This window comes from Orussus abietinus, unplaced genomic scaffold (assembly GCF_000612105.2).
Source record: "Orussus abietinus isolate OABI.00-Male unplaced genomic scaffold, Oabi_2.0 scaffold45, whole genome shotgun sequence".
Taxonomy (NCBI): domain Eukaryota; kingdom Metazoa; phylum Arthropoda; class Insecta; order Hymenoptera; family Orussidae; genus Orussus; species Orussus abietinus.
The window spans coordinates 109,151-125,897 of record NW_019394256.1 but is presented as its reverse complement, the minus strand read 5'-3'; the positions used below and the strand labels follow the sequence as shown (position 1 = coordinate 125,897).

The following is a 16,747-nucleotide window of genomic DNA, read 5'->3' as shown; positions in this document are numbered from 1 at the left end:
GATACCGGTATATTTATAATGGCATCACCTTCGGGACATTGATTAACTGATCCCGCCGATGAGCAACTTCTGATAAACCTTCCGAGGAACCATCCAAACATTTGATAATGCCATTACTCCCACACCCCTAGAGCAGGGTATGTTTAAACAAGAAATACCCTAATGGGCATTGAAATCGTAACAACAAGAATTAGTAGTGGGAAATTAATGACATTCGTGGATTTCATTACTAGATCTAAGATTAGGATGCTATGACAATTGTATTTCTTGTTATAACCGACTTGCAACTTTTTCGTATTTCTTCCTCTTCTTTGAAGGATCTTTGTAAAGCTTGGGGTATTTAGTCATGGTGTTTCTAGGCGTTGCGATTTCAATGGCCACTTGTACAGATGTCAGTTGATCATCGTGGTAGGAAGTACTGTAGTCATGATATCCAGGTGGGAGAGGAAGATGGGCAAGAAGAACGTAATGGATGGTAACTTGATTGTTCTTTTTCAATATGACTTCTTTGTATACAGGCGTGTTATGCAAAGACACAATTGTACGTTATGTCATGTTAAACATGGCTAGCGTAAGTTAGGGCAAGATCTGTGAGATCTTATGGGGATGAGTTGGATGCTGCGAAGTTGGATGTTCCTTCCTGGTTCCTTAGATCGATTTCTGGACCACATTAGAGCAGTTTCTTTGGATGTCCTTGGATGTTCGCACTTTATGGACCATCGGACTCCTTGGTGCCAGTCTTTCCTGCTTCCAAAAAATAAGGGTCCCGATGCGATCCCGATCCCAATGCGTTCTAACTTGGTGCGTCCGCATCAGTGTGTGATGTTCCACTTCCTTTGTAAAAAAACAATCCACTCAAACGGATCTTTATCTCCCCTAAACACTTACACATGATATAGACAGGTGATTCGTAGTTCGTTGTCGTCCAGTCTGGTCCAGTCGTCAAACATTCGTGGAACAAACTATACGCAATATGGAATAGAGATAATAAAAAGCTGTTGATTTTGTAGAATAATTAAAAAACACTGTACTTGTGGGATTTACGTTAAGTTTACGTAAAGATGAAAGGAATAGAAATGAAGCTGAATATGCATTTAGAAGTATTAAAGACGAGAAAGGAAGACAACGAAGATAATTCCTCAATACACTTCTGTAACAAACTACTGATTAATAAAGACTAAGCGGAAACAATTATTGGATAGTTTGCAAGGTGATCATCGCGTCTGCTGTAAAAGGCAAACCTTTACATCAAATGGAATAATGTTCCCTTCGATCGATAGGACCCTGAGCCCTTTAAGCGGCTTTTACTTGAAGGCGTTGTAATCATTCAGAACAAGCTTCAGTGTTACCTGAAAGCTGCTTATTATGTGCTCATAACAGTAATTACTCCTAACGATCACATCTCAAAATTCAAGGAAATTAATCTCGCGGTACCCCGTAGACAACAATCTAACGACACACTGTTGATTTAGATCCACAAATAACACACAACAAGTGAAATTTTTACAACAGTACAAGTCCCAGCGCGATCACTTAAAGTTCATTATATCCCTCGTCAAATTCTAACCACGGCTGACGTATCACTCAAAAATAATGCCACATCACATCAAAATGATAATCTTCCACGAAACAACCTTATCATGACAACATGCTGTATTTCAAATTTCATCAAATTGGATTAAACGTCAAAAGTAATCTGCGTTTAAGAACAGAAATGTTTAAAAGGAGATATAAAACATTTAAAATTACCAATTCCATCGCTATAGTTCATTGCATCTTTGAATAGGTCTTATTCAATTTCCAAATTTGCGTTCATGTGACATGCAAATACCTAATGTGTTAGTCCAGTCGTTTTAATGTGTTATCAGGCTGCAGGTATGGTTGAAAATATACCAGATTAATTCGTAGAGAGACGCGATAATTGAGCCGCTCAGTGCACACATTGATTAACTCCATAGAACAAAAAGTTGAGAAATGCGATGAAGTAATGTAGATTCTTTTTTAAAATTCCTATTATAATATAACTTCAAATATATAATGTAGAATACATAAATACAGTTATAGTTTTCATCTAACGGTATATAAAATTAATAAGAAAGAATAGCCAAAAAATAATCTGTCTGGATTTTATATCGTCTGGATTTTATATCGACAAATGTTTTTGCAGGTATTAAATTTCCTCCCCTATTCCTGTATGCCAAACCTTTTGTTCCGTTATGCTTTTGTAAATTTCGTGCCCATTTATCAGGATTACGACTTCTTTTCCTCCCAATCGATGTGTTTGTTGGGGAATTTGTACCGTTGCAATCGGATGAATCCGAGAAACACGATAAACGTCTTCTTGCCCCAGACTTTCTGCTGATAAATCGTATTGAAGAATCATCCCTGCTTTCCACATCCACATTGTTATTAGTTTCACTCATCTTGATTATAACGGTATAATATTTAGTTCTTTAAAAACAATCAGGGAGTAATGTTGAAAAGACTAAAAAATATGTAGTCCGTGTAATATTGGTGAAGTATACAGTAACATTTAGCGTGAGAGATCACCGTTATACTAACTACCGTCTGCATTGCGATTCTTTCTATCCGTTTGCTGATGCGATTTTATTACTCATATTGTTGAAAGGGGGAAAGCATCTTCGGCTGTTTAAAAAAAAAAAGCGTCGATGTACGGCCGCAACAGATAATCCAATAATACTATACTGCCAGGTATTCGTCTACGATTTACATTAGAGTATGGAGTTAATCAAAATTATTCAATGCCAAAAAAAATGTTGCCGTTTAATGGTGTTAATCTCTATTAATCAGGAAAGATATTATAAATATAAAAAGTTATGACTATACCAAGTGCTTTGACACCTAAATTTAAGACTTTTCAAAAAGTGGAGTTAGTCGATGTGTGCACTGAGCGGCTCAATTATTAATAAGATCAGTTCCTCCCAGAATGACGCGTTTCCAAAAGTAGCCGTAATTCTCCAAGGGGAATTGAAGTTTTGCCCTGGCGGTCGCACGAAATTTAGCGAGGCATAATCTTGAGTCCTGTGTTCAGGAGTGAACCGCAAATACACGTACGTTAACTCCAAGTTATAAGCGAATATTAGCACCAATCCGATTAGCGTTAAGCCCCATCGTATATGCATCTGCAATACAAATAGCACGGACCTGCCCAAGCATTGTGCAACGAGTGCACGTATGCCGGCACACAAGTGGCTTTTCAATTGAATCACTGCCAACACTTTACAAGGATCATGGTCCCGTATTATGGTGATTCCTCTTCTGCATTCTTGGTTTAGCAGAGTTCATTGTTTCGCCGTTTACGCTTTGTCAGGGCCAAATTGCAGGACCAACGAAACGTGGAAATAGGTGTAATTGAAGTATTGCGGTCATGGTGGTTGATAAACACTCATTCGCAAGAATCATTAATTTATTTAATCGTGTTTTATTCATCACCACAATTATTTAATCATTATCATTACTTCATTCATTGTTTTATCAATATGCGTTTCAATGAAATGCGGTCACGGGAGTAATCCTTAAATGACTCTCATCAATAGTCATTGACTGTAATTTATACCGTCACTCGTGTGGAATACTGTTTACAATTTTGGTAACATTTTGTGGCAAAAGTTACGGAGGCTTTCCACTTCATGAGTGCAAATTAATTCACAGCTACATGGTTCTTTATTTGTTGAAAAGGATGTGTATTAGTGATAACGTAATGCGTTAGGCATTTTCAGTATAAAAGTTAAAAATTTTGACGTAACACCTCAAGTGGTTCTTCAATTGTTCTCCTTTCTGTTAAGAAAAAAGGAACACACACACACACTTATAATTATTTTCGCTTAGTTTGGGTGGTAATTTGGTATTTATTAAGAAATGTATTCTTCAGCTGAACATTCAGAAATGATTCAAGTATCTTATTTGAAGTTCATTGGAAGCATTTCATCAACTATACTAATCGGGAATTTTTCGTGCGTGTGTGCGTGCGTGTAAGTGTCCGGTCCCATATTAGCTAGTTGCGAATTGACTTGCGGATTAATTTTTTGCATTCAGGGATTTTCGGGGGTGCTGAGTCGGAATCCAAAGTCGGCTTTCGGAAATCTCAATCACTGATCGATCTACCGATCAAGGACTGATTAGGAATAAACGGTCGTGCAAGCGCTTCCTCCACTTCCACACAAAGCCAGGAAAAAGGCTAATTATTTTCCTATACACGGTAGCTATCCAATCAAATCATGTCCAAAAGAAAATCATATTATGTTTGCCCCGAATATTGAATTCATTCGAGAGTAAACGACTGAAAGGAAGTAGAAATAGACATTTTAATATCCCTTTTACAGTAAATTTACATATGAATTTCCAATATTCAGGCGCGGCTTTCCAGGCGATTAATCCGTTCTTGGTGAAAAGAATAGCCATGAAGGATAGGTTGCGTAACAAGGGTTCTGGCATATTTATCGAGCCAATAAAGCTCTAACACTTAGAGATACTTATAGTAAATAACGATGGGACGCGTTCCTGTTACGCATTGAACCCGAAAATTGGTGACACGATTGCGCCACCGCAATTCGTCGTGGAACATTCTCTCTCCCTCTCTCTCGAAGGACGCAATTAATCTTCTCGATGGTTCGGAGTATCGGCTCCTCCGCGTATGGGAGGTTAAAGCCGAGAGATTATCGATGAGCGCGGTTTATTATATCGGCTGATCGCACCAGCAACCAGCGAACTCCGATCTGAAGGTGATCTCAATTTCATTTGGCAAATGCAGCTCGATATAGACCCAGGCTTTCCAATCGACGGCGTAATAAATCTAAATATCGATTCCCATTTCTTAGAATATGGATAGAGTATCTGTTGTTCGGCCTCACTGAATCACCATATTTTGCATAGGATATTAATACAGTTCGGGGGTTATTAATATTCAAAGAACGGGGTGCTGATGCATCATACCATGACCAAATGTAATTGCAATAAGTCAGACTAGGTTTTGGAAACGTAACCTTGCACCTCTTTGCACGGTGTTGACACTCGGTAACCCTTTGTTTGTGATGTTGACTTGTTTGTTGGTATCGCAAGAATTAGAAGAAACAAAGAAGGGGTGCGGATGCATCATACCATGACCAAATGTAATTGCAATAAGTCGGACTAGGTTTTGGAAACGTAACCTTGCACCTCTTTGCACGGTGTTGACACTCGGTAACCCTTTGTTTGTGATGTTGACTTGTTTGTTGGTATCGCAAGAATTAGAAGAAACAAAGAAGGGGTGCTGATGCATCATACCATGACCAAATGTAATTGAAATAAGTCGGACTAGGTTTTGGATACGTAACCTTGCACCTCTTTGCACGGTGTTGACACTCGGTAACCCTTTGTTTGTGATGTTGACTTGTTTGTTGGTATCACAAGAATTACAAGAAACAAAGAAATATGAAGTAATAAATCGAACTGATGCAATTTCGTTGTAACGTACGCAGGAGTTCATGACGAATTAGATTTCCATCCGAAAATAGGTTCCTTAAAAGTCATGAAATAGAGATAGGGCTGGGTTGGTAATTTGCAAATAGGTTTTTGCTAGATATTTTTTATCGCATGTTTTGCATTTCATTTGGAAATACAGGGTAGAAGAATTTTAAATATCGAAAGGGTATTCGTATTGGAACAAAAAAGAGAGCAGGTAAAAACTTGAACTTTACAATTCAAATACCTTTCGGAATTGGTTAAGGGTTTAGAGTCGGCTTAGTACCTACTATTAGGTTTCAAAATAGAATATATTTCTTCAATAGCAATCTCCCAAATACGTATATTTAGATCTCCATGGACGTGTTGACCCTTCACGAGGGATGACCAAGTTTTAAATATTGTATTACCCCTTTTTGGTAGCGTCCATTGTGACCTGATTCGTCCTGCCGCAAATCCCAGAATATCCAAAATAAGTCAGACCCGTTCAAAATAAAATACCTTGCATTCAACGGGAACGGCGACTAATCAATTCGCTAAAGCAATACATTTTGCGAACTAAAAATCATTAGTAATATTTTTCACCATATAAATAAAATCCAAGTCTGTCAGAATATCGGTACACGAAAACCAGAGCCAATAGGAACACTTACGACANAAATTGTCCTTGCAAAGACACCCAGCGAAAACTCGATCCAGGTCGACAGCACTTCCAGTTGTTGAAAAGCTGAGGTCAGAATGCCGAGATCAGGGAACATTTGGCATACCTCCAGTTCATTAAACGGCGTAGCTCACGCGTTGATCACGTACCGAGTCTGGGTGGAATAGAATAATCCCAATAGCTGGTACGTACCCCGGAAGGTGCAAAGAAGATTTCAAAGTCGCTTCACTTGGGGAGGCCACGGCAAACGGAATTTGTCTACGGGGAGCGGGATCCTTTTGATAGCTACGCGTCGGGGAAACGCCTAAACCTAAATAGCGAAGTCGTATCAACATGCGGAGTAACTTTGCGGTCGCGGATTTCCGCGATGTCGGTAGGTAAGGCAGTAGGCGGTGTAAAAAAGAGAGGAGTCCCGGAGCTGCTTCTGACGGTACTTCCGAGTAAAAAAGCCGGGAATGAATAGAGCCTTGCCAGATCATGCGGAGCATATCTCGGCCGGCTCGGCAGGCGCCGCGAATAGACACAAAAGTTCATACTCTACGTTGGTAAGGGCACCATACACCGGCACACGTGTGATACCGCGTCGGCGTACAGAGGGACGTTTCCTTTATTTTTCTTTTCCCCTCCTTTTTTCTAAATCCTCTGAATACCATTTCGGCTCGTACTCCTTTTTGGACAGGGCTTGCGCAAAACGGAGGCCCCGAGACGGGTCCTTTTCAGACGTAGTTTGAATCTCTGGCACCTGTCTAACTCTCTGCTTGCAAGTGCCGCGCAATCTGCTTCTTTGACCTTACCGACGTGCCCGACGTCATACCTCCGGAAACCTTTGCGACGTGCAAAGTCCTCTTTCCGGTATCGCCGTCCACGTGGATACCCTCTGTAATAATGCAAAATGTCGTTCGTCAGTGCCGAGTCGCATCGAAGCTTTGGTCCAAGGTGCATGGCGTTCGCTGACCTGAAGAATGGAGGTTGGACTCCGCTTTTGAAGAATGTCTTGCATTTAGGATGAATACTCTGGGATGGGCTCGTGATGATGTTAAGGTGAAGTGAAACCCCCTTCATATTAGTCGACTCGAATACAGCACTTTTATTTAAGGGTATTGGATCAAACTGTCCGAAACATTGTCACATGACTCGTGATCATCTAATAATTGTCCTGACACATTCGAAATTTGGATTTTTGGGATAAAATTTTTTAACTCAGCTCAGACCAGAACCAAAATGGCGTCAAGCTCTGATATTTATCATTACTTATATTATATCTTTATCATTACTTTTCCGAAATGACATATGGAACGCTTCACACATTGCAGACATATACAGTCACATACATGTACACATCTTAACATACACACACATTCGCATGAATGTCATTAATCAACATGTGTATCATATGATATATACTAATATACACTGTATACTATGTACAATACATGTTGCAATAAATACACATGCATATGGGTGTTACTATACAACGTGTAGTGCTATGTAAAAAAATGTCTCGTTAGAATTAGCCAGTCTAAGGTGGGTTTCACTACGCATTGACATGTTAAACATTTAGATCCTGCCTAGAAAAAATCCTGCGATGAGGTCCTTAGCCCACCAGAGTACTTTCGCCCCTTTTTAATACGTCCAACACGTTTTCGATGTCCTTTAGTGCCTCGCAGCTTCATCTCTCGCAGCGGAAACTTCCGGCATAACGTCTCGCTACGTTTTACGGCTAATCGATGTTTTTACGACTGGCGCGAACTTCCCTTGCCTCGGCGCAGTCAGGACTTCCGGAGGAAATAAATATTGCCGGGATAAGCAACATGACGAATCGCGGAAACTCTCCGGCCGACCGAATAAATGCGCTCCCCGGGTCGCGGCGCAAATTGCCGCGAGACAATCCTAATTTTTTACACGTAACGATACGCATTCCCGCTGAGTTTGACGCGAGCAGTATTTCTTCCTTGGATTTGCCTCGCACGTTGGCGGAATACGGAGCAGTCTTGTGATCTGGGAAACGAGGGAAGAGCGATACCGCCAGTGGCGATTGTTGAATCATTCAGCACGACCACTTGCACCGACCGGAGGTTCGATTCCTCCCAAATTCTGCTTCTTTTGCGCCCGAATCGAATCGACGCGGAAATTGCATTATACATAGCTCGTGAAAAGGTTCATACAACCTGCGACGTGGACCAGAAATAGTGGGCAAAGAATAAAAAAGAACATGTCAATGAAATAACGATTTACGAATGCGTTTGTGGATGAGAGATCCCTTTAGTGATGACACATTTGGGGCTTGAATCTGTGATCAACATAAACGTTTTCTGTCTTTCTTGTTGTACAATTAAACTTGAGTACGTTAATTTATGTAATCTCGTTAACTTTCATAATCCTATTTAATGTATGGTTTTAAAACGAGAGAGACGTAGTATTGCTCTTCAAGGTTTTGCGGACTTAAGAGAAATTAATGCAACAGATTTAATGGTATTTTTCGGTCATCGAGTACTCTGAATTTGTTGCTTAGTGTTGCTTAATTTTCATTATACAATTTCGTGGAAAGCAGTATGGAATTAATAAACAATAAAAAGGCACATGTCGATGAAATAACGATTTACGAATGCGTTTGTTGATGAGAGATCCCTTTAGTGATGACACATTTGGGGCTTGAATCTGTGATCAACTTAAACGTTTTCTGTCTTTCTTGTTGTACAATTAAACTTGAGTACGTTAATTTATGTAATCTCGTTAACTTTCATGATCCTATTTAATGTATGGTTTTAAAATGAGAGAGGCATAGTATTGCTATTCGAAATATTTACATGATGATTTTCAATCACATACACATACCCCATTGTATGCATTTTGAGAACGGCACGTTACAGTACATTCATTTACATTTGTCCCGATTATTTTTCTCTTATTATTTCGTTAACAAATTAGAATAGTTTCGTAGAAATGTTGGATACATTTTGAGAGTTCTTCGGAATCCAGTATACATTTGCTTGATTTTCATTTAGAGTGCCATTGTCTATGATTTTAGCGAACTATTGTACTCGAAACTGTTTGAAATTTGAAAATATTTCTAATTATCATAATGGGGTTTCATGGTGAAGAAATTAGTACCACGGTCTTTTGAAGGTACTTTTCAATGTCTGCATGCATAGAAGTTATTGTTCATGAACATTTGTGTTAGTGTTCATCCCAGAAATTCATTGAATTCGTATTTTCAGAAGTTAAAGTAATAATTCCTGGCAAATTCTAATACGTAACAGTTTCTGATGGGATGCAAATTGCAAATATCGTGTCGGCGTTAATTTCGAGCAAAACTATTGCAAATGGATGCCTAGGTCTGAAGTACAGCTGGTATAACAAGGACTTTAACCTGCTTATGCAGAAGCGTGTCAACCAGGACGTGAGTGCGCCAGCTTTAATCGGCTCTATTCGGTTAATACGAATTTCGAAAGCACATACACCTCGACACGCGATACACAGACGACAGTGTAATGAATATTTGCTCGGGGATCATCGTAGTCGATACATCCCTTGTAATATTGACTGATAGTTCCATGCAACTTTGTTCCGCGTCGTGAGATATTTCGCATAAATCCTCCGTGAACTGTCCCAAAATTTAATGCGGAAAGAAATATAACCGCATTTGCATTATACATACATATATACTACATAACATTAACATCCGCTCAACCATCGTGTACAATTTTGCAACATGAAGAAGTATTTTCGTTTCAACGTTTCACGAATATCGGTAGCAATCTCAGACGGAAATAGCAATAAAATTATTAGTCTTGTAAGAACGGCTATCGTTGAGACCGGAATAATAAAAAACAATATCGATAAACAGTAAAACTATGGCATTTTGAAAGAAAGGTTTTAAATTTCTGCGAGAGAACAATTTATTATTCGAGTCGTCGATTTAAAATTTGGCACTAATTGAAAAAGGTCTGGTTTTCAATTTATTATTTGAGTCGTCGATTTAAAATTTGGCACTAATTGAAAAATGTCTGGTTTTCAATTTATTATTCGAGTCGTCGATTTAAAACTTGGCACTAATTGAAAAATGGCTGGTTCCAGCAAGAGGTAGACATGCGCTGAATCTAATCGCGAAATTTCAAATGGATTCAAGAATCCGTTTTTGAAATATTACGATTACCATTTAAAGAAAAAATACTGTGTCGAGAAAAACGCATTTAAAGTTTCATGTACATATTTTTTTTGTATATAAAATGTAATTTGTGACTCTTACAGCTATTCCTGCGGGTTATTTTTACGAAGCTCATTTTTATCAATTGAAAAAAAATCGAATCGCGAAATTTCAAGTGGATTCAATCGTCCGTTTTTGATATTACGATTACCATTTAACCCTTTCGTTACCTTGGACGAGATATCTCGCGACCCGGTAGTAGCCGATCAACGCTTTCGACGAGATATCTCGCTATCCGGTAGTAGCTGTATTTATTTCTTCCTTTTAGCTATACGAATAGAATTAGTTATAAAATATATTCATCTAGAATGTCAAAATATTGGTGCTAGAAAGCTAGATTATCGTCAAAAGCGTTAATCCGGTACTACCGGATCGCGAGATATCTCGTCAAAAGCGTTGATCGGCCAGTATCGGGTCGCGAGATATCTCGTCAAAAGCGTTGATCGGTCAGTATTGGGTCGCGAGATATCTCGTCCAAGGTAACGAAAGGGTTAAAGTCGTCAAATAGGTATTTTCCTGCAACATCGGCGAAATGTAACGGGCTAGATTGGTACTTGCTTCATGACCGCACTTGACGGCATAGATGAAGCCGACACAGGCTTAAGTGTCTGATTGACACACATGTACGTCTCAATGATACACACATTCAGCTGTCTAATGCACAGCCAAGCCAATCAAGATGCAAAGTGAGCTTTAACAGGCTCCACTTGACTCGGGCGAAATGCCGGATAGTGTCAGAGAACATGTTTGGATGTGGTTTGAGGACGAAGACGTAATGAGTATTTGCTTCAGGATAATCGTCATCGACGTTTCGAGCTCAACTACGTTTTACATACCCATACTGATTGAATTGCACGTAGGATTTAAATTTATTAACGATAGCTTCCAAGATGGATATTTAAAAAGAACTGGAGTTTCGGGGGACTGTTCACTTGGAAATTGATGAAAAAGATTTCTTTCCTTGAGAACCGATTATCGTTGACTTCACATGATAAAAAACAATGCGATTCGGTAACAAGTGACGTCCGGCCTTAAAAACGATTATCTTTTACAGACCGATAAATTAAAATGTTTAGTGTATCGAATTATATGTTGTATGTTTCCATTCGTTGTGCAATGTATAAAACTTACCCTATTGCGGATAATATATGAGAGTATGAGGATGTAATTAAAAGTGTTATATACAGCATGGGTACTTTGGGCGGGCTATGTGAAATGTAATTTAATATGTGAGGAACATTTCAGGAACTAATTCACCAGTGAAACAATGAAATAAGTTCGTCCGAACGTAAATCCAGTTTAACCTGGTTTCCAAGTTACCGTGAGTTTTGTTTTCTTACAAACTGTTACTATTTACCTTCATAAGAGGCACGGAAACAAAATCAAACTGGAGATAACAAATCTTGGAAGTGTCTCGAAGATATTGAATCATATTTTGTATGGATAATTGTTTTGAACTAACGACAGCAAGATCGACGTAAAAGAACCATTCTTACCACAGTCCTTCACCTTGATGTGAGGTCGCCCACAACATCATTCTTGCGAACCCATCCCTCAGCGCAACCATTACCATTCCATGAAGCACATTTTCAAAATTCAAGTATTAGGTTGAGGAATAAATATAAAATTCACACATTCCTAAAACTTTATCAAGTTGCTGATCAGCATGCACTAAGTTCCACACATTGTTAACAAGTTAGACGTAAAAGAACCATTCCTACCACAGTCCTTCACATTGATGTGGGGTCGCCGATAACATCATTCTTGCGAACCCATCCCTCCGCGCAACCATCACCATTCCATGAAGCACATTTTCCAAATTCAAGTATTAGGTTGAGGAATAAATATAAAATTCACACATTCTTAAAACTTTGTCAAGTTGCTGATCAGCATGCACTTAGTTCCACACATTGTTAACAAGTTAGACGTAAAAGAACCCATTCTTACCACAGTCCTCACCTTGATGTGAGGTCGCCGACAACACCATTCTTGGGAATCCGTCCCCCAATGCAACCAGCCACCCACTGGCCTCCCCCTGTAACGCAACCCACTATTACGCTTAATTCCACATATTGTTAACAAGTTAGACGAAAAAGAACCATTCTTACCACAGTCCTTCACCTTGATGTGAGGTCGCCGACAACACCATTCTTGGGAATCCGTCCCCCAATGCAACCAGCCACCCATTGGCCTCCCCCAGTCCAACCAGCCACCCACTGGCCTCCCGCTGTAACGCGACCCATTATTACGCGGGTCCCGTGCAATGTTCTTTCCCGTCACACGAGTCGTGTTTACATTGACCGTACACGGATAATTTGGATGTCGCGTGTGGCGCGGATGTTCGCGATGTACATCTGGTACATGTTGGCATGCGACCATCTTAGGCGGAACGAAGCGAAGCGGAGCATGAGTGCTTTAATCGACACCGCTCGGCTGTCGTGAAATTCCTGGAATGCATGCGAGCTGGGTTGTACACGTCGGTCCTACGGGGAGTAATGGACGTTTGCTCAAGGATAATCGTTCGGAGGGTATTACGATGACAAATAGAGGCGCTCGTACGTCGCGGGCTAATTATCGGCGGCCGCATTACCATGCTCGTGATTGCGCGGCGCCTCCACCTTCCAGGATGGATACCAGTTAACGCGATGCTTCACCGATTCAATTTTCATTCCTGCCCTGTCCGAACTTCCCGGTCGATTGTCTACCGCCTGAAACGCCGCGCGTTATCATTACGTTATCAGGACGACGTGCCGAGTGCGCACCGAGTGCTCCGTAATTTCGATTGCTCCTCCTGGATCGGCGCTTTTCACTTATTGCTCGAGACACGGAACGAGCACATGCGTTTTTAATTGGAATCCCACAGCAATTAGAGGAAGCTCTGAAGTTGTTACCTCGCCATTATTGATGATGTATTTTTCCTATCTTGATGGTCTTGATGGACGTGTCGAGGTGGGTCTGGTAATTGAAGTTCGCGATGGGGCTGAAGAGCTGGACTGCTCAAGTCAGCTTGGTTTGGATGGTTGTGGAATTTCGGATTTTATTTTCATCGATTTTAATTGATGAACTCGAAATCTTGGACGCTGAATAGTTACGTTAATTAAGAAAATGAAATTAGGAAGATGGAACTACGTTTCAATGAAAAGAGGTTCAAAGTGGCTTTTCACGGTGACAAGTTACTTGCACATTCTTTTGAACACTTGTTTAACATCATTTCCAGGCATGTAACTCATCATCATCGTGATCATTGTCATTTTGACGTCTTGATAAGTGCCGCAATTTGATGGAAGTACTGTCAAGTGCTCCAGGTGAAATGTATTAGCTTGAGGAATAAGTTCCTGTCGTTTTTAACGCAACATAACCTAATTAAAACGGCGGGAACTTATTCCTCGATCTAATATAATTTGGATCTGGAAGATACTTCAGCGCTTCTGTGTCTTCACGTAATCAATGGAAATATGAGATGAACTCAATTTTTCAAAACATTTCTGATCGTACTGCATTGCTCGACGCTGTTCAGGACGTTTTTAAAAGTTGGGGTGGAGGAGAAAAGGAGCCATTATTCTTATTCGTGAATGTAGCAGAAAGCACTGGAACTTATATTTTCCGGCGACAGTAATTGTTTCTAAGTCTCTTTTCCTGTCGGACTCCAGACAAAAAGTGAAAAAAATCGTGGGGCATTTAATAATTGTCGACAACTCCCTTTTAAGTAGTAAAACATGTCGGACAGTCATCTTTAGATGCTCATGCAGTGGGTCGTCTCATAAGTTTGTGCCGTTTCCTTCTTTGCAATTAAACAAATTTATTTTAAGAAGTAAGGTTAAACAGTGTTAATCAATAGCACATTCCATTTCGTTCTTCACAAATTTTTCCCAATTTGCGAGCAATTTTTTAGTTCCTCACTTGAAAAAAGTCAGGATACAATTTTGAATAAAACGATACGAACTTATGAGCCAACACAATATGCTACATAAACCTCGTTTTTAGTCATACAGTAAATACCTATAATTAGTTACAGAGTGATACATTAAACCTATAACTTTTAGCAATTAATAACTTATAAATCATAACGTAGTAAAAAAATGAATAAAAATAGCCAGTGCAATATAATTGTAAATACATATTTTGTGAATGTCATATTCGGAATTTCCGAGATTAATAAGTTTCTCCTTTTTTCTGTTCTTAGGAAAGCTGAGGAAAAACTACGGAAACAATATCATTCAGGGAAACCAAGATATGTTGAAAGAACGTGGTAAGATTCCCGAAAATTATTTCCTCGTTAATTAACTGTTTAGCAAAAGAGTTGTGTAATTATTTAGTTACCCGATTCTTTTCTCACTTTCGAAGATGATTCTCTGTTATGAACGCAAAAAAAGTGTATTTCAATTTGGACAGCACGAAAAACACGAAGAAGGAGTTAAAATAATGACTCAAACGAGCATGCGCATGCCATTTCGCATATTAATTACCACGGAGTCTGAAATAGGATTTAACAACGATGTTAATACACTCAATGTACCTTGCCTGTCACGAGAGAGGAATTAATGACTAAATAATGCATTTGTACACTCTTGAAAAATGTTCACAATGACCTATAATTATTGTATACACGAAGATAACAGAAGGCTAAATCTATAACATTAAAGTTAAACATTTTTCAAATTAATAATTAGGTCTCCTTCAGCTAGATAATGAGAAATGTACTTCAAGTTCTAAATTCATACAAAATATGTGCATTTCAATAGAAAACTACACTTCAATAGAAAACTGTCGGTTTTTACACAACCATAATCTGCATACCATTGTTACATAATATACACATACTTAAACAGGATTAAAAAATCATCTTCCAAAAGAAATCCTGTGATTAAAATGTCTCAACACAACTACACCTTATAGGAAAACGTATTAGTCATCACTATGAATTAATAAATCGGTCGTTCGGCTGGGAAATTAATTAAATGCGTTAATTAGATACGTTGTAATCTGGGTGATAGATTTTAACAAAAGATTTGGCTGTTTCTTTCAGACCTCAAATTGCGAGGTCGCAAGGAAAACGGAGACGACGAGGACGAGGATTACAGCGACTCGGGGGCATCGTTTACAAGAGGTTGTCCGAGTTTAACCCTTACAGCAGTTGTTCTGATCCTGTGTCTACATCATCATCATCCTCAATTACGTAGGCTACATCCCGCCTGAGAAGATCGTTGATCCTCTTATCGCAACTAATCGATCCACCGGACACTCGGTTGGTTTTAATTGCGTCCGTATCTGTACATTTGGAGCTTGAGGTCCCAACTCGCAGACCACCACAACAACAACGATACCACTTCTTTGTAAAGTACCGATCAATTCCCACAAAGTGTGTCAACTAGTCCGCAGTCGATGACTGCACAAATGTCAAGTCCAAGATTGGAGAACTGCGAAATTAGAACGTTTGTATAGTTAAACGGAAAGGGACTGGTGTTGGTCAAGAACAGTGAAGAGCCTGATGAGGCATCAGCAGGGTGTTAATGATGCGACAGGTGATTCCGCTAGATCCGCAAAGATTATACCGGGAAGAGATGGGTTAATTGCATACTGATTATTTTCCGTCTGTTAATTTATTTATGCCTCATCTTCTACCACACTATACGATCATCAAGTTCCTGGTGAGTGAAGAACTCATAATTTAGTATCGAAGATTGTTCTAGTAGTGTTCAACTAGTCCGCAGTCGATGACTGCACAAATGTCAAGTCCAAGATTGGAGAACTGCGAAATTAAAACGTTTGTATAGTTAAACGGAAAGGGACTGGTGTTGGCCAAGAACAGTGAAAAGCCTGATGAGGCATCAGCAGGGTGTTGATGATGCGACAGGTGATTCTGGTAGATGCGCAAAGATTATACCGGGAAGAGATGGGTTAATTGCATACTGATTATTTTCCGTCTGTTAATTTATTTATGCCTCATCTTCTACCAAACTATACGATCATCAAGTTCCTGGTGAGTGAAGAACTCATAATTTAGTATCGAAGATTGTTCCAACAAGGCACAAAGCTCAATTAATGCAGGTCTAACCAAAACTGCGGGGGAATTCAATTCCGTGTTATAATAATATCCTGAAATTGTCATTCGGTTATCAAATATATCCAAAATTAGTCATTCGTCGTTACTTATTTTGGGACCCAGCTAGGTTCTTGATCAACGAGCTTTCTTGTAAATACGAGATGAGGAAATTCGAAGATAGATTTGCGATCCGAAGATCGCAAGAATTGGACACTCCGGTGGATCGCGAAAGGTAACGAAAGGCTTGGTGGAGGATTACAAGTGAAGTAAACTCACTATGAGAGTTAGTACTTACAAATGTACATAATATAGTACAGACATTGATCGCAGTTCGCAATGTCGAGGTGCAAACCAGGTAACGAGAGCATGAACGCGT

At 39.5% G+C, this 16,747-nt stretch overlaps 1 protein-coding gene across 1 annotated transcript in view; it reads left to right on the top strand.

Moving 5' to 3' along the window:
- LOC105694408 (neurotrimin-like) overlaps positions 1–15,524 on the top strand; it is a 98,169-nt gene extending 82,645 nt beyond the window's left edge. Inside the window, exons 9-10 of the mRNA XM_012415049.1 lie at positions 14,512–14,577; positions 15,355–15,524. Of these exons, the coding sequence (XP_012270472.1) occupies positions 14,512–14,577; positions 15,355–15,524 (236 nt within the window). The remainder of the gene's footprint in view (positions 1–14,511; positions 14,578–15,354) is intronic.
- Positions 15,525–16,747: the final 1,223 nt, after the last annotated feature.